Genomic DNA, 23,345 nt, shown 5'->3' with positions numbered 1-23,345 from the left:
GCCCAAGACTCTTAACCACAAGCGCTGCCCTCTTAGGAACACCAGAAAAAGAACGTAGCTTCCAGGGGCTACGCTGAAGATGGCGTCGCAGCGACGCGATGATGTCATAAAGATGGCGGACGGCGGAGGTACCTTCACGGATTCTGGATGTCCTTAGCAATCGCAAGCCACAAGGCTTTCCTCCAGGGATTCCTAGTCTTCAGGCGAGGATATCCTTTTTCATATGTCTGTCGAAATCACAGCGGCCTAGCTAGTGCCCGTGACCACGGACGGAGGCAGCGTCGCGGGTTGATTACGTTACACCCGACGGCTGCCGGCGCCGAGTCGGTTTCTAACGAGAACTTTAAAGAACAACTGATCCTAAGGGAGGAGCCGCGAACCCCTCCAACTGCCTAAGGCAAGCAAGTTTTGTCTGGCAAAGTTCTCGGTCCAAGCGACCCGCGACCGACCCCCAACGGTCCCTCCCCTCTCGGCGCCACGACCCTGCGAGTGCGCAAGCTCCTGTCAAACGCGGTGACGGAGGCCGAAGAGAAAAAAAGGCGGGAGCCACCAATCCTAGGTGGAGCAAAATGGCGCGGGAGAACGAGATGCAGGAGTTCATCCGTGGCTTCTTCCGAGGCCGTCCGGACCTCAGGTGCACTAGAGGCTGTCGTTGGGGTTGGAAAGGGCAGGGGCGGGGCGGGGACTCCGTCTTGACACATGTCTCCGCAGCACGCTCACGCACTCCATCGTGCGGCGGAGGTTCTTGGCTCACGCGGGCCGCGACCACCTGGAACCTGACGAGAAGCAGACGCTGAAGCGGCTGGTGGAGAAGGAGCTGCTGAAGGTGCAGGTGTGGGCGCGAGCCTGGGCCACTGGAGGCGGGGTTTGTTGCTGAGGAGGAGGGGCCTGGGAGGGGGTAGGGAACGCAAACTTTGTGCACGTTTTTCCCTCTCACCCACACAGGTGGATGAAGCAGAAGCCAGGGAAGAGACGCTGGATCTTGCCAAGAAGGCAAAGAGGCCTCCCACCCCCAGCAGTGACCCCGGGAGGAAAAGGTTCCGTTTCAATTCGGAGTCAGGTTAGTGCCTTCTGCATAGTCGGTTCATTCAAAAGGTATTTACCGTGCATGTATTATATATCCCAAGGCATTGGATGAGGGCCCAAGGCCAGTGAGTTGGGAACCAGGAACGGAGGTGGGGTGGGGGATCTGATTGATAGCTGTTTTCTGTTGCCCTTCCCTCCATCTGCCAGAGGCAACCAACCCCCAACTGGAAGGAGAAGGGACAGGAGGAACCCCTCCCAACCTTCTTTTCTCTCCACATTCCAGAGCCCGGCTCTGCAGCCTCCAGTCCAGACTGCTTTGGCCCCCCAGCAAAGAATGGGATGGTGGCAGCAGAAGTCAGTCCAGCTGAGGAGGAGAGTACAAAGCGAGTCTCAAAGAAAGCAGTTGAGGAGAGCAGTGATGAGGAAGAACAGCAGAGGGACCTGGCTGCAAAGACTGGATTAGAGAAGGTGGAGGCCAAGGAGAGCAGTGAGGAGGAGGAAGAGGGCTCTGCCAGAACAAGTAAGGTCTCAAAGGAAGAGAGCAGTGAGGAAGATGAGGAAGAGGAGGAGGAGTCTAAAGGCAGGATTAGGAAGGAACCTCTGACAAGGAATAAGCAGGCACCAGGGAAAACCTCAGCCAGTAGGAAGCAGGCCAGGGAGGAGAGTGAGGACAGTGAGGAGGAACCTATCCAGAGGACAAGAAAGAAGGCAGAGGGAAAGAAAGGAGCTAAAAGCCACCAGGAAAGTGAAAAGGACAGTGAGGAGGAGGACACCCTAGCCAAAAAGAAAGATAACAGAGAGGAAGAGGAGAATTGGAAAGCTGGAGCCTGGGGCAATGGAGGGAAAAAGTCAGCTTGGGAGGAGAGGAGCTGTAAGCAGAAAAGCAGGGCAGCAAGACTGCTGGGAGACTCGGGGGACAGAGAGGAAGAAAAGGAAAAAGCAAGAGCAGGCAGTGGGGATAACAGCGGGGAAGACGAAGAGCCCCTGGTGCAGAGGAAGAGAAAGGACAGGACCCCACAGAAGGGTGGGAAAAGGCAGAGTGGAAGCAGTGAGGATGAGGAAGACAGCTGGAAAAAGGTGAAACCAACTACTGAAGGCACTGGAAAGACCGCCAAAGTGGGCAGTATCAGTGATAAGGCAAGCGACTCGGAGAGGGAGGTGAGCGACAGTGAAGCAGGGGGAAGCCCTAAGGGGGAGAGGGAGAACCACTCTTTCAAGAAGAGCTCCAGGAAAGGCAGGACACGAAGCTCCTCCTCCTCTTCCACAGATGGCAGTCCGGAACCCAAAGGCAGGAAGGTGAGGGTGACAGTGGGGTGGGAGGCCACCTTTAGGGAAGAGGGAGACCCTGACTCAAGTCCAGAAGGTTTGGCCTTCAGCTGCTGTCTTTCCTGGACAGGCTGGCTCTGGTCGCCGCGGTGAGGACCACCCAGCTGTGATGAGGCTAAAGCGTTACATTCGGGCCTGTGGTGCCCATCGCAACTACAAGAAGCTGCTGGGCCCCTGCCGCTCACACAAGGAGCGCCTCAGTGTCCTCCGGGCAGAACTGGAAGCCCTGGGCATGAAGGGTGAGGCTGGGTGTGCCCTGGGGGCTGCAGGAGAGGGCCTGGGCTGCTGGGGAAGAGAGGATCACCAGCCTTTTCTTCCCCAGGTAACCCTTCCTTAGAGAAGTGCCGGGCCCTGAAGGAGCAGCGGGAGGAGGCGGCCGAGGTGGCCTCCCTGGACGTTACCAACATCATCAGTGGTTCAGGTGAGGGGTTTCCTCCCACTCTCCAAGACACAAAAATCTCTGGATTTTTCTCGAACAACTGATCTCCTGCTTTTTCTGCCCCCCAACCCAGGCCGGCCTCGAAGACGCACGGCTTGGAACCCTTCAGGTGAAGCAGACCCCCCAGGGGAGCTATACCGCCGGACTTTGGGCTCAGAGGATGAGCAGCCCCGTGCCCCACCCCCAGACTGGTCACATATGCGTGGCATCATTAGCAGTGATGGAGAGAGTAACTGAGCTCCTGCCCTTCCCCAGGCGGCTTTCCACATGCAGAAAGCAGATACAGCACCCACAGCCCCCATTCCAATCTGTGCCTGCAGAGCAGAAGCAGCTTTCTTCCAAGAAGACTTTGCACCCCCCAGGGACACAAGTTGTTCGGATTCTATTATTTCTCACGTTCTCAGTTTAAGGTGTTTACAGGGGTTTATTTTTTAAGACTCAATAAAGGAGTTTGAATCACCTCATCAAAACTGGTCCCCACTTGGGGTGCCTGGCTGGCTCAGATGGAGAAGCATGTGACTCTTGATCTTGGGGTTCCTGAGTTTGGGGTGTAGAGATTACTTAAATTAAAAAAAAAAAAACTAGCCCCACCCTCCCTCCCTGTACTTTGAGCCAGGAAGGTGAGGAGTGGCCCCTGTCCCCACCAGTCTGGTTCCCTTTTATTTCCCCTAGCTTCTCCAAATGAAGTCCCCACTTCCAGACCCTGCCATCCAGTCTGCCACCAGGCTCTATCAGAAAAGAGTGTGGCTCCTACCCCCCCTCCTCCAGCCTGACCAGCAAGGCCTTCATCATCCTGTTTTAAACTGTGTTTCATGCCTAGCTAGGAGGAGCGTCTGAATAACTGGCCTTAAGAAAAATGTGAGAAACATAATGAAATGACTTGGGGACAGCTGGTGTTTACGTCTTCCTTCTCCCCTTCTGGAAACAGCCACTTAGTCCCTGGGCCAATTCTTTTCTCCTTAAAGGGGTGGGTGCAGGGCGTAGACCTGACCAATCCGAGTACCTCAGGCCTCTGGCTACAGACTGAGCCAATGAAGTCACGTTAGGACTTTGTTGGCATACTCGCTGTTGAGATTGCTGCTAAAATGTAGGTCTGGAGCTGCCAGGAGCCTGTGTATGAAGTGAACCTTCTGAAAATCTTTGAAGCCCAAGCAAGGCAAAGGGAAATAGAGGCGGAAAGACTGATGAATTCCTTTAAAGCTCTGGATCCAGCCATGCCCAAAGTCATTAAAATCACTGAAATTTTTACTTACACAGCCCAATAAGTTCCCTTTTTAAATACAAGGAACACTCTCACCTCCCACCGAACAGTCCTTAATACACAACTTGGACAGAAAGGGTGAGTCCCGGGGTCTGTTAGAATAACCAACAGTTTATTAAAAGCTTGCTGTGGGGCTCTGTGCCAACCCCATAGCTGGGAGGGGCTCCCATGACTGCCCCCTGGCTTGGGAGCAGCCCCTTCGAAGGTCCTTCCCTTGTTCCCCAGCCCCAGCTCTGATCTCAATTAAAAAAAAAAAAAAAAAGATAAAGGACAAGACGGCACAGGACGTCAGACAGCATCGAGGGGAATGGAGAGACCAGGCAACCTGACCCCAAGACCCCATCCTGACCCTTCTTTCCTAGGAAGGCCTTTTCCTTCTGTTCTCCCCACCCCAGACCTGCTTTGCCACACCCCAGGTCTGGGGGGCCTGGCATCCCCAGTCCACGGCCCCATTACACGGGGTAGTATAGTTCTTTGAATATAATATATCTAGACCCACCCTTCCCCTCCCCCAGGGGACCAGATGAATATTTGACACACACATCTCCCTCCTTTCCCGAGGCTGTGATGGAGAGAGACCCTGGCACCATTGTGGGGAGGCAGGGGCTCCCGGTCAGCCTTGAGGCACCTATGCCCAAGCTGGCCCTGGGCCACTGGCCAGCCCAAGAAGCTCGTGAGATGAGGAGGTCTGAGGGGAGCTGGAGCCAACATCCTGTCCCCCACCCTTAGGTGGGCCTCAAGCTTACAGCCCTCCAGGATCAGGCTCCACCCACCCCTGCCCCTGTCCCATTCCTCTGCTCATCCACCCTGCACTTCAGGAATAGAAGTGGGAGGAACCATTGAGGATGTGGGAAGCGACACTGGTGCTACGGCTCAAAGGCCCAGGCACTGCAGCAGCAGGTGGCCCCACGCTGTCACTGCCACTGCCCCCTGAGGCTGCCCGCCGCAGGGGCTGAGGGCTGTTTCTTAGCAGCAGCAGGGCTCCACCACGGGGTGTCCCACTCTGTGTGGGGGGCCCCAGCCAGTTTGGGGGACCTGGAGGAGCCAGCAGAGAGGGCTGACGCCAGGCTGGGGGGGGCATGCCTGGTGGAGGAGGACCATGGCTCCAATGTGCCCCCGATCGGGGAACAGGACGGGAGGGCCAGGCAGGGGCAGGGGGTGGAGCGGGATAGCCCTGGGCAGCAGCCTCGGCTGGGATGCCCCCCAGAGCCATACTGGAGAAGCCCAGCCTCATGCTCTCGGCATCGAAAGCCTCGATCTCACGGGCCTGCCGTTCGAGCAAACTCCGGATTCGCTCGGAGCGCCCTGTCTGCAAGGCCAGCAGCTCCTCTTCCACCTGGGACACCCAGAAGAGAGGTTAGCACGTCCGGGGGCGGGAAGTGGGGAGCCTGCCCTCCCCAGAGCGTCCTGGCGTCAGAGCCCCCTTACCCGCTGCTCCAGCAGTGCCCGCCTCAGAGCCACCCTCTGTTCCAGCTCCCGCAGCTCCCGCTCATGCTGACTCTCTGTGCGGATCTTGATCTTGCTCTGGTAGGCATTGAGCAGCTCCAGCTCTTGTTGAAGCTGCTGCCGCAGGGCCTGGAATTCTGCCTCCTGGGTCTCATCAAGCCGCAGCTGGCAAACAGGAAGAGCTCATTTCAGGGGCCTCCTCCCCCACCCCGACAATCCTCCCCTGCCCCAGGTAGGCCTGGGCCCTAAGGTTTCAAGTAGCAGCCAGTCTCAACATCTATCTGAATGAAAGGTCGTCATACCCTGTGACACAGCAATTACACTTCCAGGAATTTATCCCCCAGGTATACTTGCACATGTGCTCGGAGGTGTTCACTGAAGCGTTGTAATAGCAAAATACTGGAAACAACCTAAATGTCCACCAATAAGGGATGGGTTAAAGAAATTATGGTACATCTATACCATGGAAAATTCTACGCTGTTTCAAAAATGAGACAGGTGTACGGACATGGAAAGATGTCCAAGAAATATTAGGTGGAAAAAGAAGAGAACAGTATGTACAATACGACCCCATTTCTGTTTAAAATTGTATGTCATTTTCCAAATACGCATAGGGAAAAAAATCTAAAATACAATTACTAACAGTTACCTCTGAGAGGTGGGATTGGGTGAGAGAATGGCAATGAGTAGGGGGCACTTTGATGTTTTACACTATGTGTAGTTTTTAATTGGCCCATTCCAGTGTTGTTGTGTGATCACTCTTAGAACAACAATCTTCAAAATCCTCCAGAAGTCTGAGTAAATTGGCCCAAGGGCCACAATCATTTTGATTTGCTCCCTGTTAACACATTAAACTAACTCAGACCCAGGAAAAAATTATAGCCACTCTTTCCTTGGTGTTCTTGGTAGTCAGGCTGGCTTTGTCAAGACCTTAAGAAAATACTTGAAAGAGACAAACCATTGCGGAGAACTCTAACAGTGGGAGAGTATCCAAGTTTCCCCCAAGAAAAAAAGCCCCGTCTTTGTCCACACTCCCCCATTCCCACTCCCCATAACTAAGCCGGGTGTACAGAGGCCAGCCTCCACCATGCTCCCTCCCTGGACCCCAGGCCTCACCGCCTGTGAGCTGAGCATCTCTGAGATGGACTGGTCGTACTGCTCGGCTAGGATTGCCAGCTTGCGGGTCTGTTCTTCCTTGAGCCGCTTAAGGAGGCTCTTGTGCTGAGCTTTGGGCGTGGTCTCCAGCAAGTGTGCCCGCAGGGCCTTGTATTGCCGAGTCTGGATCTTACACGTCTCCTGGAACTGCTTCTTGATCTGCAGCTCCTTAGACTATGCAGTGGACGGACCAAGGGGAGATGGGGGCAAGGGAGAGGAAGAAGAAGAGGAGGAGGAACAACCAGGGAGAGGGAGAGAAAAGAGAGAGAGAAGAGGAGACAGAAGCAGAGACAGGGAGAGGGAGAGAAACAGAAAACATGTTAGACAGAGGGGGCGGGGGGAGCTGTATACAGACAGACATGGAGAGATGGGATTGTGTTGAGAGAAGATCAGGAAGATTCTCAATGGGCAAGAGATACAAAGTAAACAAGACAGGTGCCAAGAGCATGTTCAGAGTTGGGTAGAAAACTCACAAGAAACAGCAGGAGAGTTCATGGACAGGGAACTGAAAATCTTTAGGGTACTGAGTGCACACAAGAAACTGACCGTGCAAAGAAGGAGAAAATACAACCCAGAGACAGAAGCCAAGTGAGCAGATACAGAATGTGCATAAGAGTGAGAGAACCAAGTCACACAACACACCCATGGAAGAGAGCAACACGGCTAAGAAGACAGAGGAAGTCCCAGGTTCAGCACCTCAGGGTGGGAGGGAGGGAAGGAGGATAAGCTCCGAGCTGAGAAATGGATAAGGAGTAGCCCCATCTTGGGCCACACCAGGGAAAGGGGCAAAGGAGATGGCCAGAAAAGGCCTGACAAGTTCAATGGGCCAGCAGGTGCTACCCTGACCAGATCTCCACATTCCAGCCCGGCCCCTTATGTACTCAGCTCCCACTCCAAGCCCAAAACCAATCCCATTTCCATGCCCCCCAACTCTGCCTGGCCCCCCAAACTCACCACCCCCTACCGTAGTGGGTTTGTAGTCCCATCCCCAAGCCCTCTAGGGTAAAGCCTAATGCCAGGAGAGAAATTCAGCCCCCAGACAGAAGGGAACCACATAGGGAATGGGTTGGGAGAAAAGGCAGGGGATGAGGACCAAAGGACCCGGAACCTAAAGGCTCTCTGGAAAGAATCCACCAATGGGAACTATGGGGCCAAGAAGTCCTGTGGAAGCTCAACAGGGGCTCAGACCTCCGAGCTGGTGGTAGTCATGATGCAACGAAGCTATGAAGGCAGAGAGGATGAGGCTGAGGAGTGAAAGGGGTTAAGATAACGTAGATGGGGGTGAAGAGGTCATGGAACTGGGGGCCAAGGGTCCAGATTGGGGGCATACCCGGGAGGCTAGGCGGCAGGACAAAGCAGACAGAGGCAGCCTGGGCCAAAGGTACAGTTCCGCTCAGATATTTTATTTGTGTTTGTCTTTTTCTTTTTTTTGGTGGGGGAAAGGGGACAGGTTGGAAGGGAGACAGAAAAACAAAATCAAAGAGAGAGAAAAAAAAACATGACTTCCCACCCACCACCACCCCCCGGCCCCAGGCCTGAGTTGATGAGGGTGAGGATGAGCACACACACAGCGGGAGAACAGCAATAATTTAGGGCAGGGGAGGAGTGTCAGGAGAACACGAAGTGTAACTTCCGGACTCCACGGTGGAGGAGGCTGCCTGTCTAGAGGTCCAAAGGACTGGGGTGAGGTGGGGAAGCAAACTAAGGAAGGAGGGGTGAAAGGGAGGAGAGGATTGGGACTGGAGAAACCTCACTGAGTAGTGGGAGATAAAGTGCTCGATGCTCTAGATTCGGGCTGAGGAGGAGCTAGAGTTGGTTACCTCCAGGGAGGCAGGGCCCGGGACTGGCGGGTTCGGGATCGCCGCCCAGTTAGAGTCCCAGGCGCTGGTTGGCGAGAGGCAGGAGGACCTAGCCGGCGCTGGCTGCGTGGCAGCAGCCGGGGAATACGGCTGGGCCTTTCACCCCGGAGCAGGCCCCAGCTGGCCAGTGTGTGGATGGCCCAAGGGGGCAAATGTGAGGCTAAACCCTGGCTGGCCCGTGCCAGGCGCCAGTTCCAGCCCTTGCACAGGGTCCAAAACCTCGTCAATAGGGCCAGTGGGTGTCGGGCAGCACGGGGATTACTCCGCCGGGGCCCAGGGACAGGCAAACGGCTGCGAAAGCCACCCTTGTTGGTTTTGGGGTAGAGTGCAAACAGGCCCCGGTCCCCCACAGACCCACAGCCCTGTAGGGCACGAAAGGCCATGGGCGACAGGTGCAGCAGAGCCCACAACCAGAGTCGAGAGATACCCCGGTGCATCCGGGGGCCCTGCTGCCGCACCCATTTGCCCCCAGCTGCGAGAGCTGCCAGAGGTATAGCCAGGCCTGGCCAGGCTAGGAGCCAGGCGGCCCCAAGGCCCAGAGGGACACCCATAAGGCCACGGCGCCAACTCAGACCCAGGACGGCCCCCAGTGCGGTGCCCTGAGCCAGGAGTAGGAACAGACTGGGGGGCAGGTGCAGAGCTGTACAAAGAAGTAGGTAGGAGGCCCCCAGGCCCACCAGCCCTACCTCAAGGGCCAGCAGCGATGCCTGCAGGCCACCCCCACCCTGCGCTGCCAGCAGTGGGAGTAGCAGCAGTAGTAGTAGGGGCAGGAGGCCAGAGGAGGACCCCACTGCAAAGGAGAGGCCGGCCAGGAGACCATGGGACAGAAGTCCAGGGAGCTGGCTAGCAGGGCCATGCCTCAGGTGTGTTGGAGGGGGTTCAGGCGGGATGTCTGGTGAGGGACAGCCATCTCCAGGGTCCCTCGGGGTCCTAATTGGAGCTCCCTCTTCCTCTTCCTCCTCCTCAGGGACTGGGGTCAGTGCTGGGCCTGGGATCCAGCCAAGCTCAAATTCCTCATCCAGGAGACTCCCATCCTCCTTCCCCCATAACCTCCATTCCCCAGCTGCCTCCTGGCCTATAATGCTCCTCTCCTGGGGTGCCAGGGATGGGACTCTGAGTTCTTCTATCTCCTCAGGAAGACCCCAAACTTCCTCATCAACCAAACTCTTATGTTTTTGTGTACCAGGACTAGGGGTCCCTGATTCTTCCCCCAATATCCTCTGTTCCTCTGGCTCCAAGGTGGCCCCTTCCTTTCCCAGAATCCTTCTCTCTGGAACTGCTTCCTCCTCCTCTCCCAGAATTCTTTGGTTCAGGACTGCCTCCTGGCCAGATGAGCAGGGCTGCTCCTTTCTAGGGGTGCCTGTGCTGGGTGGTCCCAAAGCCCCAGGAATGGGGAGCGGGAGGCCCGGGGGACGCTGGCCTGCACGTACTTTGAGGCTCTTGGGCTGCTGGCGAACCTGGGCCGCATGCTTCTGCCGCAACTCTTGCTCACGCCGCTTGTTGTACTCCAGCTGGTTGCCCAGCTCCGTCTGGTGCTGCAGGCGGGTGAGCTCCGCCCGTGTGCGCTGGACGGCCTGGAGCTGCCGTAGCTCCAGCTCCCGTGTGGCCTCATGCTGCCGCAGCAGCAATGCGCACTCCAAGTCCTTCTGGGTTTGCTTCTTGTTCAAATCCTGAGGTAGAAGGGAGGCAGGCCCCGAGCCTGGTCAGGAAGCCTTGTTGGTATCAAGAGAGCTCCAGGACTCTCTGGAAGAGGGAGCCAAGCACGGGGAACTGAGGGGTGCAGGGGAGCCAAGCTCCTGGCTAGCCTGGGAACAGAAGCCTAGGGAGCTCCAGCAGGTCTGACAGGCATGAGGAAACAAGGGGTGTGGAAGAGAAGCCAAGCCGTGACACGAAAGAGGGCAGAGGGGAAAGATGACCCTAAGCGAAGCAAACGGAAGGGGTAGGCGCCTGTGCTGCGGGAGGAATTGGCAGATGGGGTGGCCTACCTCTCGCAGCAGGTCCTGGTCCAGGCTGTGGCGAGCCAGCAGCATCTTGCGCTTATACTGGCGACACTGAAGCTCAAAGTACTGGCGCTGCCGCCGCAGCAGACCTGCCTCCTCCTCCGCCTGGCACTGCTGGAGCTGCTCCTTCTGCCGCAGAAGCCACTCAGCCTTCTCCCGCTTGGGGGTGCTGGGGTTCTCCTGGAGCTCCTGGGCAAGGCAGTGGGGAGGGCAGGGGGTCAGGGCGCCTCACCCACCACAGGCCCCACCCGAGGCGATGGCCCCATCCCACCTCTTTCAGCTGCTCCTTCCGAAGTTTGTAGGTTCGCTTCTGTGCCTCCAGCAGGGCGGCCAGCTCCTTCTTCTGCTGCCCGAGGATGTGCTGCTGGAACTTACGCTCCTCGGCCTGGGCAGCTCGAGCCTCCTTCTCTCCAATGGCCTGGTGCCGCCGGGACAGCTTTTCTGCCTCAGCCCCAAAGCCAGCGCGCTGGGCCTCAAGCTCCCGCTGCAGCCGTGCGCTGTGCTCCTCACGTTCACCCCTCAGCCGTGACTCCAGGGCCAGCAGCTGTTTCTGGTGCTGTCGTCGCATCCGCTTATAGCCGCTCAGCTGCTCCCGTAGCGCGGAGTCCTGCTCGTGCTCCTGGATCTGGCGGCTGACCTGGGGCAGGAGAGAGGAAGAGGAATGGGGCTCGGCCCTGCCCCATCTCATTAACACGATCGTCGTGCTCTATTGGAGAACACGCGTTTCAGATTCATGGGTTTAATTTTCATTTGGTGCTTTCCTCACACTCGGCCCCTCTGAGCCTGCTGCCTCCACAGGATGGTGGACACACAGTCTATGTCACAAATCGCTGAGACCCACACGGGGCCCAGGACAAAAGTGGCAACAATTCAAATTAATTCAAAATCAGACATACCTGGGCTACACTCCCAGCTCGGTCACTTACTAACCGTGTGACCTCAAGCAAATCAATGACATTAAGCCTCCGCTCCCTCATTGGCTAAATGGAGCAATGATACCCTTTCGTAGGAAGCTGTGGAAATTAAGTCTGATACAGATGTCATAGTGTCTAATAAAATGCTCTGACCTAACAAGTGTTGGCTTCCTTCCATTTCAGCAAACACTAAGGACTCCTTACACAGCTCAGGTATGGAGCTGGGAGCTGGGCCATGAGATGTTGGAGTATCAAGAACACTGGCTTGGATGTCCCCATCTGAGGTTTGGAGCTCAGATCCCATTGTCAAGTGGGCATGACTCCAACTAGTCCAGGTGGCTAAGTCCCTGGAAGTCACAGACCTCTCTGCACAGTACCACAAAGCACTAAGCATCACAGGATCTGAAGAGCTGTCCTAGCACAACAGTCAACCATAAGCATTAGCCATAGAATATACTCGACTAACCACCAGACTCCAAGGGAACTGATATTGGTGCTTGCAGTTAAGCAAGAATGTAATCTAAAGGTTTACTGAACGTATGGATGAAAAACTATGTTTTATGAAAACTCTATCCATCTTTTCCTGTGAACTGAGAAAAACATCACCATGACTTGATTTTGGGAGGACCAACGTCCTGCTTAATTTAAAAATTTGAGAACCACCAAAGGTGTTTGGGCAAGTGCCTTGGACAACAGCACGCCTGAGTGACGACTGCCTTATCTCTCAAATGGGCTTGTACCCTTTCTCTCCAGAGGAGCAGGAAGGATGAGATACAGGTATGGGTGTGAGCCTGAGAGCCAAACAATGGTATGAGGCAGACATGGCCACCATTCCTTGCCCTCCAGGGACACAAAATCCAGCACACCCATCATAATGCCACTTAGGAGCAACACAGCACAGGGATGTGAAGCACCTGGCTGGCCAGGAGCCTGGGGAGACACCCCAGGACATGCTACTCAAGCCTAGCCAGGAAAAAGGAGTAAGAGTTTCCCAAGCTAGGAATACCCACATTGGGCAATGTGACCAAAACAGTCTGTTGCGAGAAGACAGTGGGGAGGGTCGAGGAGAGAAGGCGAGGGACAGCAACAGAAAGTGCGGGTGCAATCTGGACTTTATCCAGTGCCACAGGCGGAAAAAATCATCTCTGGACTTAGAGTTTAAGGCATCCAGGCTGAGGGAGGATGGCCACACTTACCAGGGAGGCAGTACGGATGGTGGCAAAGTGGTCCCGGTTGCGGCAGTAGGCCCGGCGGCGGGCAGAAGAGGTGGTAGAGGTGGGAGCCGGGGCTGCCGGTGGCTGGAGAGGGCTGGGGGTCATCTCTGGCTGGTAGGGGTCATCATACAGGTTGTCAGAACCCTAGAGGAAGGGAAGGTAAAAGGAATGCCCAAGGTTCAGAGGTCACTGGGCCCAAAGGGAGTTCCCTGGAGACCCAGTGAGACTTAGAGAAGGAGCAATCATCCTTGGGAGGGAGAACTGGGGCTCGGCCTGCTCACTGTCAGGCTTACTGAGGGTGAGCTGCATACCGGCAGTCGGTGGATGATGGAACTATGGGAGGTGACCGTGTGCTCCCCTTCCTGCATCATAGCCATCTCTCGGGCTTCGGGCCCTTCCTCTTCCTCCTCCTCCTCTTCTTCTTCCTCCTCCTCCTCCTCGTTGTCTGAGGCATCTGCTAGGCTGTTGACTGAACTGCTCTGACTGGAGGCGCTGATGGACATGCTGGGCACCGAGTGGCTACTCTCTAAACTGGTCAGCGTCCCAGCCCGGTGCATATAGGGCTCGGCCTCCTGTGGACAGGGCGCAGGCTGTTGGGCAGGGAAGGGGAAGGACAAGGGGTGTGTATATGGAGGCAGCACAGGGAGACAGAGGGTAGGAAGAGGGAGAGGGAAGGTGAGCCAAGCAGCTGCTAGGAGGCCAGCGCCACACAGTGGTATAAAAGGGTAGCATGCTAAGCTGGGTCACCTCCTCTTCCTCCGGGGCCTCAGCACCAGGGCCATTGGGTGCCTCCTGGAACAGTATCTTCTTCATCTTTCGGTACTGTAGGTTGTCTAGCTCCCGCACAGCATCCTTAGTCCTCTGGATTAGGTCCATGATGACTGTGGGTGGCCGCTCCCGGAGCACAAAGCGGTGCTGAGAGGAGAGAATGCTGAGGCCTGCTGCTGAGCACCCCGCGCACCCCCCCCCCGCCAATATCCATGGGCTTTGGTGTTCCCTCTGCCCTGAGACACTTCCCTGGGGCCCATGCCCACCATAAGCTGATGCTAACCTTGTCTTAACCCTGCACCCACATGAATTTTCACCACCCAATCACTACTCCTGGGACAGGCTCCTGTTCCTCCAGGCACGGCTGACAGACAAGACAGTCAGGAGATCTGGAACGTAGCTCAGGTCCTCTATCAAGGTGCTGTGTGCAGCTGGACACATCATGAGGCCTTTCTGAGCCTCACAAGGTATCCCACGATTACAGAACAAGTAGGTCAAACTAGACTGTCTACATCAGTTTCCAACTAGGTCTCCTTAGGCCCCCATGGATCTGTGAAGGGAATGGGGGCCCCTCCACTGTTGATAACTCAAAACACACCTAAGGGAAATCATACATTTACCCATGACAAGGCTACACAGGCTTTTGGCTTGAATTACATCAGATCAGTGTGGTAACCCTGGTTATCGCACGCAGACCAGAAGCTCTGGCTGGCAATTATATACATCTTTGATTAATAAAAGATGGGAAAACAAATTATTACTTAATAAATAAAGGCAGTCTGGTAGACAAAATCTTGCAAAACACAGAGTCCACTGGGCACTGGGAATGGGGGTGGGAATTCATAAATGAAGTTCTTGGTGGAGGAAGAACTGGGAATCACTAATGTCACTGACGGGGTTCTCAGGTGATTCTAATAGGCAACAGTCCTAGGAGAATGCTAGGCCAGTGAGCCCTCACCTTCAGAAGAACCTCTGAGGTTGGTCTGTCTTGAGGGATTTTCTGAAGACAGGAGTCAACAAAATTCCGGAAGTACTCAGACCTAGAAGTCATGGGAGGATAAGGGAGGGGTAGGAAGGCTATGAGCCAGGCAGCCTTGCTCTATGTATGGCCTAACCCCTGGGCCCAGGAATCCCAGTCCTCACCAGTGTCCTGACTGGAGCACGGGGGACTCGTTCTGTGCAATGTGGTATAAGGCACTCATCGCATTCATGTTAAACAGCGGTGGTTTCCGTTCCGCTACAGAGAAAGGTCAACAGGGAGAAGGTGAGAGGTGGTAGGTGGGCAGAGGAGGCTGGAATGGAAATCAAAAGATTTGGGTCTATACCCCAGCTCTCTGACTTCCTTGCTGCATGACCCTGACCAATTCTCACAATCTCCATTAATTCCCTCTGTAAAATGTAACACGCATCCTCTCCCCTGCACACGGTGGAGCAGGGATCAAAGAAAACAACGTGTGCATAAGCACCGAAGGAGGAAGAAGGAAACACAGTTATCAGCCCAACTAACATTTATTAGGTTCCAAACAAAAACAAAAAACCTGCTAAGTGTTATGGGGAAGTTAAGGAAAAACAAGAGACAGGCCCTGTCCTCAAGGAACTTCCAGTCTAACCGGGAAGGAAACAGGAAAATGGCTGGGAAGCTGGGTGTGCATGGTGGGCCCTCAAACTGGTACATAGGCAGGGGAATAAGGGCAGGTCTTTAGAAAAAGGGATATTGGAGCTAGGCCTCAGATTAGAAGTTACAAGCCAGGTGCTCCTTGTGGCCCAGACAAATGTTTTGTGTTGTTTATGTTTTTTTGGCCTGAACAGTGATTTTTAAATTAAATTCCAACCTAACAATTTAATCACCACCACCACCACCACCACCATCATCATCTAAATTTCTAGTTTCTCCTAAAAAATTAGATCTGGTGAAAAGGAGCTGACATTCCTGCATAATGATGGGCTAGAGCTAAGCAACAGCAATCTCCAGTTTGCCAGAGCCTTCTCCACATTGCTTCTCTGATACAGACTATCAGCTGGCATTTATAATCAGGACTAATTGTTTCTTCAATAGTAGAGAAATATTTCTCTGCATTCGTGTCTCTACCAAAAACTAGGAATAAAAAGGACAGCTCTCAATTTTTCTTCTACCTGGCCTGTTTCACATATTTCCATCACCTGCTGGCTGTGGCCTCAAATAACAAATGCAGACATGTGGAAATGGAGGACAAGGGTATGTCCAAATCTCGGACTTCGGGCAGAAGACACAATACAAACCAAGGCAAGAAAGTGGAAAAGTTCATGGCATACTCAGGGTGTGCTAACGAAGGGGAGAGCCAACGTTCAGGAAGCGGAACCTTTAGCTTGGTGGAAGGAAGGGTGGAGATGGTGCCAGTCTTGAAGTCAATGGGGAGCATTAACGGCTTTGCAGAGGGGAGCGAGGCAACAGCACCCAGCTAGGGCAGATCTCTCTGACATAAGAGAGACTGAAGAGAAGAAGAGACGATTGGTAGGAAAGATCACTGCAAGAAGTCACTGACAAGAAGAGCTAAGGGCATCTCTTTCTTGGGCAACTAGTTGTGCCTGGAACCGTGCTGAAGGCTTTACGAACATTACCTCACAAATAGTTGTTTCAGTAGTGTAAGCTGGCAGAGATGAGAACCTTGATAGGGCTGCAAGGCCTCATGAACTCACTTGAACCTCTCTGGCCTTATCACTCACTGCTTTTTACACGGCATTACCTGCAATATTCCAAACAACCAAAGCTTGTCTCAGCTCCCCATGCCTGCTCTTACCTATCTGGAATGCTCTTCCCTATAGTCTTCACACAGCTACGATTTGTCTTATGGTTCTGCTTACACAGCTCTGTTACAAGGAGACAGACCTTCCTCAGCCCTTGAACTACATCAAGTCCTTTGTTTTATGGTTGTACTGTTCCTTTAACTTCTCCTTTCAACTTCTATCACACTGAAAGAAAACATGCTTGTTTCCCCAACTAGCATATAGGTTCCATGAGGGCAAGAACCTCAATCACTGCTATATCCCCAGAACCTGCTAGCATAACATGGCACACAGTGGGCATTCAAAAAAGATACAGGGGCACCTGGGTGGCTCAGTTGGTTAAGTGTCTGCTTTTGGCTCAGGTTATGATCCCAGGATCCTAGGATCAAATACCGCATCAGGCTCCCTGCTCAGCGGGGAGCTTGCTTCTCCCTCTCCTTTTGCCTGTCACTCTCCCCCTTGCTTGTACTCTGTCAGATAAATTCTTAAAACAAAAAACAAACTAGAGTAGTGGACAGGAAGGGAAGAATGCTCCGAAATCTTCAGGTCTAAGAGCTGGCAGGATTTGACAGCTGGCCTGAATTGGGGATCAAGGGTAGAGTCAAAATGGACAGGAGCTTGAAAGCCTGAGGGTGAGACAGTATGGGGATGGTGAGAAAGAGAGAAAGGAGTGGGAGAAAAAAGGACAAAGGAACAGAGGATGTTGTCCTTACCCAGCTCGATGCAGGTTATCCCCAAAGACCAGACATCCACCTTGCCATCGTACTGCCCCTCATCCATTGCCAGGATCACCTCTGGAGCCATCCTGGGAGAATGGTCAGGAGAAAGAGGCTGATCACCCACCCAGACTCTGCCAACTCCTGCTCCCAACATCCTGGGGACTATCTCCACTCACCACTACCCCCACTCACCAGTATGGGGTGCCCACAAAGGAGTTGGCGGGTGCCATGATAGATGCAGAGCCAAAGTCCCCCAGCTTCACCAAGCCTGGCTCTGACAGCAAGATGTTTCCAGCCTTCACATCCCTGCCAGAGACAAAGCACAGGGTAAGGCATGCACCTCAGGAAGGCTGGGCAGGGGCTTTAGCACAAGTTTCCAAGAAGGCCGTAGCCCACTGAATGAGGAGTGGTGTAGAGTGCACCCCCTCCCAGCCATTGTCAGTGCAGCTTGTACCTATGGATCATGTTGTGGGAGTGCAGATAAGCCAGGCCCTGAAGGGCCCCGTGGGTCACAGCTGCAATCTCCACCTCCTGAAGGGGCTTCTTGTGCACTGGGGAGTGAGGGAAAAACATCAAACTGAAGGGAGCCCAAGGGTGGCGCTGCAACAAGCTCCCCTGCTCCGTTCTCCTATAGCTTCTTTGCTCTTCTCCCTTCTCCCACTTGTTGGTCAGAGCCACTTACCTTCTAGAAGGTCAGAAGCTGAGCCCAGGCAATACTCCATCACCAGCTAAGAAAGGATAAAGGGTCAGAGATAAGCGTATCTGGCCATCCCTGCTCCATCTCCCTTGGGCAGAGATCCAGAGGGTTTCTCTGCCTATCCTCCACTCACGCATTGCCCCCGGGGAGTAAAGACAGAGAAGGAGGACAACTGAGAAAACAACGTGGTCATGGGAGAGTCCCTAGAGCCAGGGACTCCTCTAGAAACAGCCCAAGATACCACCACTCCCATCTGAATCCCTTCAAAACCCCATTCTATCTCCATTTCCTCCAGCCCATGTGCCCCTTTCCAACTACTAACAGTTTATGCCAATCTTCAAACCAGCCTCTCCTTCTGGACAGACACTGCTATTCATGGGTTCGTCTGAGGACTAAAGAAGTTGGGGGAGACTTCCTCCTTTCCAAGGTCCCTATAATGGCACCTGGAACAGGGCCCACCCAAGAGACTAGGACAAAGATGGGGGCAAAGATCAGGCCAGAGTCAGGGGGCTAGCTCACCCAAGCCGTGTGCTCCCTCAGGTAACAGCCCCGGTACTGAATGGTATTGGGGTGCCGGAGCTTCTGCAGGAACCGCACCTCCTTGATGATATCCTGCCACTTCTAAGAGGAGGTCAGGGGAGGAGAGGCTTACTCAGCCTGCACATTGTGACTGAGGTCCCCTGACCTGCCCCCCACCGGTCTTGTCAGACCTGACCTACCTCATTTGACTGCTTCCCACTATAGGACATCTTCTTGATGGCCACCACTTCACTATTCCGGACATCTCGGGCCTAGAAGACCAGACCAGAAGGTGGTGAAGGCCCCTAGTAAGAGCTGGGCAGCACAAAGACTTGTTGGCCCAACAGGAGAGGGCAGGAAAGGCTGGTGTGGTACAGCAGAGTAGACGGCTCTGGACCCACAGCAGGAAGAATACAGTACCCGTCCCTACCCCTTTCTCTTAAACCCCAACTCACGAAATACACGGCTCCAAAGCTGCCATGGCCGATTTCCCGGAGATCAGAGAAGAGCTTTTCAGGGTCATCCTTGAAGAAGAGCTCAGCCACATCGGGGTCCTTCAGGCTCCCGGCCCGGCCCCCAGCTGGCATGATGGCCCCTGGGGGCCCTGAGAGTGGGGCCTGACCTGGAGAATGAAAAGCAGACCCTCAGAGCAAAGATGGGACACTCAGAGAGAGGAAGGGGCCTCTCAAGTTTCTGCCTTCTCCTCCCCTAGCTCCCTGATGAGGGGGAGGCACTGCAGAGGAAGGGCAAGGGGGAGATTAGGAACAACATCAAAGCTCCAAAAAAACGAAGTTGCCCTGGCAACCAGAGCACGGGGGCCGGGTCCCTGGAGTCCCTAAAACTGCTAGGAAGAGCAAGAGCTAAGCATCCTCACCACCCCCAGCCCTCAATAAGATCCATTTCGCTACAACCCTTACTTCTCCCCTCAAAAATAAAAGATCCTGCCTCCCAGCCAGAACCCCAGATTCCCAAGTGTCCTGTCCCACAAGTCCCATACCCCAAATATTTCCAGGCACCTTCCTGTTCCCCTTGGCGTCGAGGCCCCCTCCTCCCTCAACCTCTCACACCCTGGAAGAGAGCAGGAAACAGCCAGGCTGGAGGCAGTGGAAATCCGGCCATTGTTAGAAGTGGGTACTGGCCCAGAAGGGCCAGAGGACTTGCTCTCAAAAAGGGCTAGGGACACCGGTAGGGAGGAGATGTAGAACGGGAAGGACAGGGATAGAAACGGCATCTGGCTTTTTGGGGCCTCTCTGTGACCTGGGCCGTCTTACTTGTCCAGTCCCATTGCATATGCACCATGCACAGGTACAGGACATTTGTGGCATACAAATAACATTTACTGAGCAAGTTCAGTAAGCACCTTACATGCATCTCTCTCATTCAATCCTTACCACAACTTTATAAAGATTTACTATTACCCCTATCTTGCAGATGAGGAAACAAGCTCAGAAAAGGTTAAGCCTTGCCCAAAGCTGGTCCCCTACTGCTATGCTTTTAGAACAGCCCTGTGAATTAAGCAGGGCAGAACACTAATCACTATTTCACAGATGAGGTGACTGAGGCATAGAAAGGAACCAGGATTTCTCCAAGGTCAGAGAACAGGAGCTTCTCTTCAGTCAGGCCAGTGTGCTTTTTTACTGTCTTAGCAACTCACCTCAAGCTCATTGCCCTCCTACAGGAAGCCTCCCTTGACCACTCTGGCCTTTGGGGAGAGCTCCTAGAGCACCCAGCCCAAAACCCAGAGAAAGCTCCTGCAGTACAAGAAAGCCAAGGACCCCGCCCCTTTCCCCCAGGGAATTCCAGGCCAGGCTCCAGGCTAAGCACTTGTTGGAATTTAGGCACAAAAGAGCCTTCAGCAGAGTTGGACTCCCAAGGGCAGAGTTCTAGCTCCTTTAAAGCACCTAACAATTTAGCATGTAATTATATTCTGTCATGCATTGTTTCCTGTTGTGTTGTTAATTTTGTCTCCTCAGCCCAACTGGAAGTTGGAGGGCAAGAAGCCTGACTCTCCGGTGGGCCCCCAGGGTGCAGAGGGCTCAGAATAGCCTAGGAGATTGATTGACTGCCCTCAGCCAAGCCCTCAGCAGCTCCCAAGCTGTTCAAAACAGGCCCCTTTCTCCATTCTCCTGCCAGCAACCCTGCCAAGCACCCCTCACCCCCACCACACACCCACACACAAAGGCAGGTGCTCACAACTTGCCAAAGCAATCTTCTTGACCTCTTTACCAGCACCCAGCCCAGAATGCCAACCCAGGACCCCAAGCCACATATAAGGGATGCCAACAAAACATCACACAGGGCCTCTTCCTCAAATAATGAACATCTGAGTGATTACCAAAGTCTGTGCTAAATCACAGCCACCTTCTAAAATGGACAATGTTATCACCATTCTGCAGATGAGGAAACCCAAGTCTGTCTGTCCCTAAGCTACACTACCAGTACATCTCATCAGCAACATAAAACAGGGTTTTGAAGTTCCTTATGCTTGGTCTTCTCTTTGGTAAAATGGATTACAGCATAGGGCTGTTGTGAGATTTTTAATGATATCTCAAACCTAGGAACACTATGCAGACACTTAGCATATGGATTTTTCCTTCCCTGCCTCCAGGGTCACCACAAGGATTTAATACTTTGGGGATCATCCTACCCCAGCAGCTTGGCTTTAACTGCGAAGAGACCCACTATGGCTATCATTTGTCAAAAGAGAGAGCCCTCTCAGGAACCCAGGCCAAAGAATGGAATCAGGGTAAAGATGAAGGTCACAGTAGAGAGAAAAATCCATGAGACAGAAGACAGGAGCCAGAGCCTCCCATCAGGAAAAGCTTCTGAGAAGAGCCCTCCCAAAAAGGAAGCTCTTCTCCCCCTCATTCTTAAATCTCACCCCAACTCATTCTCCTCTGGATCCCTGGCCAAGAAGAGATGCCAAGAGACAGGTAAGGCGCAGGGGCAAAACTTGATCAAGAACCTGGGTTTAAATCCTGATTCTGCCACTGTGTGACCTTGGGCAACCTCTCTGGGCCTCAATATTCTCAACTGTAAAATGGGAAGGCAGCAACAAGAGAGGCCCCCACAGGGTGGAGGGGGAGGTGTCACATGAGAGAACAGATGTAAAGCACTTTGTAAATGACAGACAGATCGCTTGACAAACGTATGAGATTACACCATCAGCAAGAGGTTGGAAGGTAACGATATAGCTAGGAGAAAATATTGCCAGGCATTCCCGAACACAAATGCACACACACACTTCCTTGAAAGGACAAGAAATCCAACCAGACCATGCCTAAAAAACAGGTAAGTGGACCCACCATGGAGATCAAAGGCAAGGGAATCAACACCCCAAAGCAATCCAGAGAAAGGGGTATAATCACGGAGAACAGGTAGCTGTGAGGGGCAAAGTGAACATGGGAGAAGACAAGAAGAGTGCAAACCCATATGATCAGTTCAAGCACCCTAGGGCGTAACCCCCATGACATCAAAGACCCTGGCACCTAGGGTCCCTCATCAGGCAGACATAATGAAGGAAAAGGAACAAGGTGGCAGCAGAAGGCACGGCTAGCCAAAGGCTGACCACTGGCCCACTGGACTTCATCCTGAGGAGAGGGCCTACCCAGTCCCAGTTCCTCAAAAAAGAGCACCCTTTCTTCTCAATGCTAGACACAGGGACCCGCGCCCCTGCACCCCGCGTCTCACCTGGTAGGGGTCACTATGGTGCCCCAGCGCTTCCGCCTCCTCCTGGGGTCCTCCAGCGGCTCTGCCAAGCAGGGAGAGGGGCAAGGAGACCTTTCCCCTTGCCACCTCTTCCTCGGCTTTCGCCCTTCCGGAGGGGCGGGCCCGGGAAGCCTCCCCTGGAGGGGAGGGGGTGACAACCTGATCTGACCTCGCGGTCCAGTCCTCCTCCTCCTCGAGGGCGACAGTTGCTGAATTCCGGATTTCTGGTTGTGGGGTCTGAACCCCAGATATTTGAACGAAGGGAGGCTGAATCTGATATCTGAACGCGCGGGGAATGAACCCCGGATACTGGTGCACGCAGGGGCTTGAACCCCAGATTTCTGAAATCCTATTAAACAGAGCCCCAGGTTTAGAGAGATTGAGACCCGAGTCCTGGCTATGTGGGGTCTGAAGGGCAGATACCCGGATATTTGAGAAGCGAGGGGTTAAGCCCGGAAATTCGCGACCGAAGGGCCTGAGCCCCAGGTCTTCGGCCACCGACAGGGGGCCCACCCCGAGGACGTCCGGTCGCACGGCCCCTCTCACGCCGGGGTCCGAGGGTGACAGCCCTCACTCCCGCCCCGGCCTCCTCCCTTTTCCGTTCTCTCTCCTGAGGGTAGCTGAAAGATCGTAGCTAAGGACGGTCCCCGCGCCTTCTCTCCCTCTCCTCTTCAGTATCAGCCTCTCTCCGCACCACAGCCCCGGTCTCGTCCCGGTCTCCCTCTCCCTCTTCCTCCCAATTCCAAGATGGAGACCGGGCGGGAGCGCGCAGGCGCGGTAGGGACGCCGGGCCAAAGGGGGCGGAACCCCAAATGAAATAGCCCCGCCCCTCTATCCTCACTGCCGGGGCCAGGGAGATGGGCAGCCACCGGGCCAGAGTGCGCGCGCGCTCCGCCACGCGGACCCTGGACGGGAGGAGGCGGAGAGAAGGGCTAGGCTTGGAGGGGGAGGAGCTCAGCACGCAGTCCAACAACTGGCCGTGGAGAAGGCTGCGGCGCATGCGCTCGCCCCGCCTCAGCGCTGAGCCCGAGCTTGTTGCTAGGGGAAGCTTTGAGGGGGCGCGAGTGGAAGGAAAGAAGCAGCCGGGATCTGCGCCTGCGTATAGGGTAGCGGTTGGGAGGGGCAAGGGAAGGAGGCTTGCTGGGCTCGGAAAAGGCGGGAAAATGGACTGCTCTGGTTAGTAACCATACAGCTAGGACGTGGGCTCCCAAGTTCGAGGAATCTTTGCTGGGAAAACTCAAATCTGTCAAATCCCTTCAGGAAGCAGGCCTTTCACAATTGCATGACCTACCCAAGGTCACACAGCATTTATTTCAAAGCATTCCCATGACCATACCCACCTGATTCTCTCAACTACTTGGAACTATGGGTTTTCTTTCATAGAAGAACACAAGGCAGAAGGTGGCAGAGGTGGCGATCAAAACCAAGTGTTTTCCAAAGGCAAGTCACAATAGAGGACAGAGCTGCAGTAATCCATGCCCTATGCCAGCCTGTATCCCAAACTGAAGAGTCAACAAGGAAAAGTCCCCCA

General features: G+C 54.2%; 2 protein-coding genes across 9 annotated transcripts; one reads left to right on the top strand and one right to left on the bottom strand.

The window, feature by feature from the left end:
- Window positions 1-498: 498 nt before the first annotated feature.
- Window positions 499-3,261, top strand: HIRIP3 (HIRA interacting protein 3). Of its 2 annotated transcripts, none has more exons than XM_011234889.3 (7): window positions 499-634; window positions 712-826; window positions 946-1,060; window positions 1,310-2,322; window positions 2,423-2,591; window positions 2,675-2,773; window positions 2,865-3,261. In XM_011234889.3, the coding sequence occupies exons 1-7, from the start codon at window positions 570-572 to the stop codon at window positions 3,026-3,028; spliced, it is 1,740 nt and encodes a 579-aa protein (XP_011233191.1). In that variant the 5' UTR covers window positions 499-569; the 3' UTR covers window positions 3,029-3,261. The 2 variants fall into 2 exon arrangements, with proteins under 2 accessions (XP_011233191.1, XP_011233190.1); XM_011234888.3 differs by having other exon boundaries at window positions 712-832.
- An 881-nt stretch (window positions 3,262-4,142) lies between these two features.
- On the bottom strand, window positions 4,143-22,595 carry TAOK2 (TAO kinase 2). Of its 7 annotated transcripts, none has more exons than XM_011234882.3 (19): window positions 21,797-22,587; window positions 18,562-18,728; window positions 18,307-18,378; window positions 18,107-18,208; window positions 17,573-17,618; window positions 17,345-17,441; window positions 17,083-17,196; window positions 16,885-16,976; window positions 14,552-14,645; window positions 14,367-14,448; window positions 13,388-13,555; window positions 12,952-13,230; window positions 12,623-12,784; window positions 10,784-11,149; window positions 10,498-10,701; window positions 9,943-10,182; window positions 6,615-6,827; window positions 5,481-5,663; window positions 4,143-5,388 (listed from the first exon to the last, which is right to left on the bottom strand). In XM_011234882.3, exons 2-19 carry the CDS (start codon window positions 18,691-18,693, stop codon window positions 4,867-4,869), a joined length of 3,168 nt encoding a protein of 1,055 aa, XP_011233184.1. In that variant the 5' UTR covers window positions 18,694-18,728; window positions 21,797-22,587; the 3' UTR covers window positions 4,143-4,866. The 7 variants fall into 7 exon arrangements, with proteins under 7 accessions (XP_011233184.1, XP_002927398.1, XP_011233185.1 ...); XM_002927352.4 differs by having other exon boundaries at window positions 12,952-13,212; window positions 21,797-22,586; XM_034670146.1 differs by lacking the exon at window positions 4,143-5,388 and adding an exon at window positions 5,801-5,908 and having other exon boundaries at window positions 5,528-5,663; window positions 21,797-22,588.
- Between the last annotated feature and the right edge of the window lie 750 nt (window positions 22,596-23,345).

The sequence above is a fragment of the Ailuropoda melanoleuca genome, chromosome 10 (genome assembly GCF_002007445.2).
Source record: "Ailuropoda melanoleuca isolate Jingjing chromosome 10, ASM200744v2, whole genome shotgun sequence".
Classification (NCBI taxonomy): Eukaryota; Metazoa; Chordata; class Mammalia; order Carnivora; family Ursidae; genus Ailuropoda; species Ailuropoda melanoleuca.
The sequence above is the reverse complement of the archived record's forward strand: the minus strand, read 5'-3'. Positions and strand labels throughout refer to the sequence as shown.

Excerpts from the sequence above, each read along its gene's own strand:
- HIRIP3 (XM_011234888.3), top strand. The coding sequence starts at position 570 with ATGGCGCGGGAGAACGAGATGCAGGAGTTCATCCGTGGCTTCTTCCGA. Across the intron at positions 833-945 it reads AGGAGCTGCTGAAGGTGCAG|GTGGATGAAGCAGAAGCCAG; the intron begins GTGTGGGCGCGA and ends TCACCCACACAG. Across the intron at positions 2,592-2,674 it reads GGAAGCCCTGGGCATGAAGG|GTAACCCTTCCTTAGAGAAG; the intron begins GTGAGGCTGGGT and ends TTTCTTCCCCAG.
- TAOK2 (XM_019808033.2), bottom strand. The coding sequence starts at position 18,693 with ATGCCAGCTGGGGGCCGGGCCGGGAGCCTGAAGGACCCCGATGTGGCT. Across the intron at positions 17,442-17,572 it reads AGCTTCTGACCTTCTAGAAG|TGCACAAGAAGCCCCTTCAG; the intron begins GTAAGTGGCTCT and ends CTCACTCCCCAG. Across the intron at positions 14,449-14,551 it reads GTGCTCCAGTCAGGACACTG|GTCTGAGTACTTCCGGAATT; the intron begins GTGAGGACTGGG and ends CATGACTTCTAG.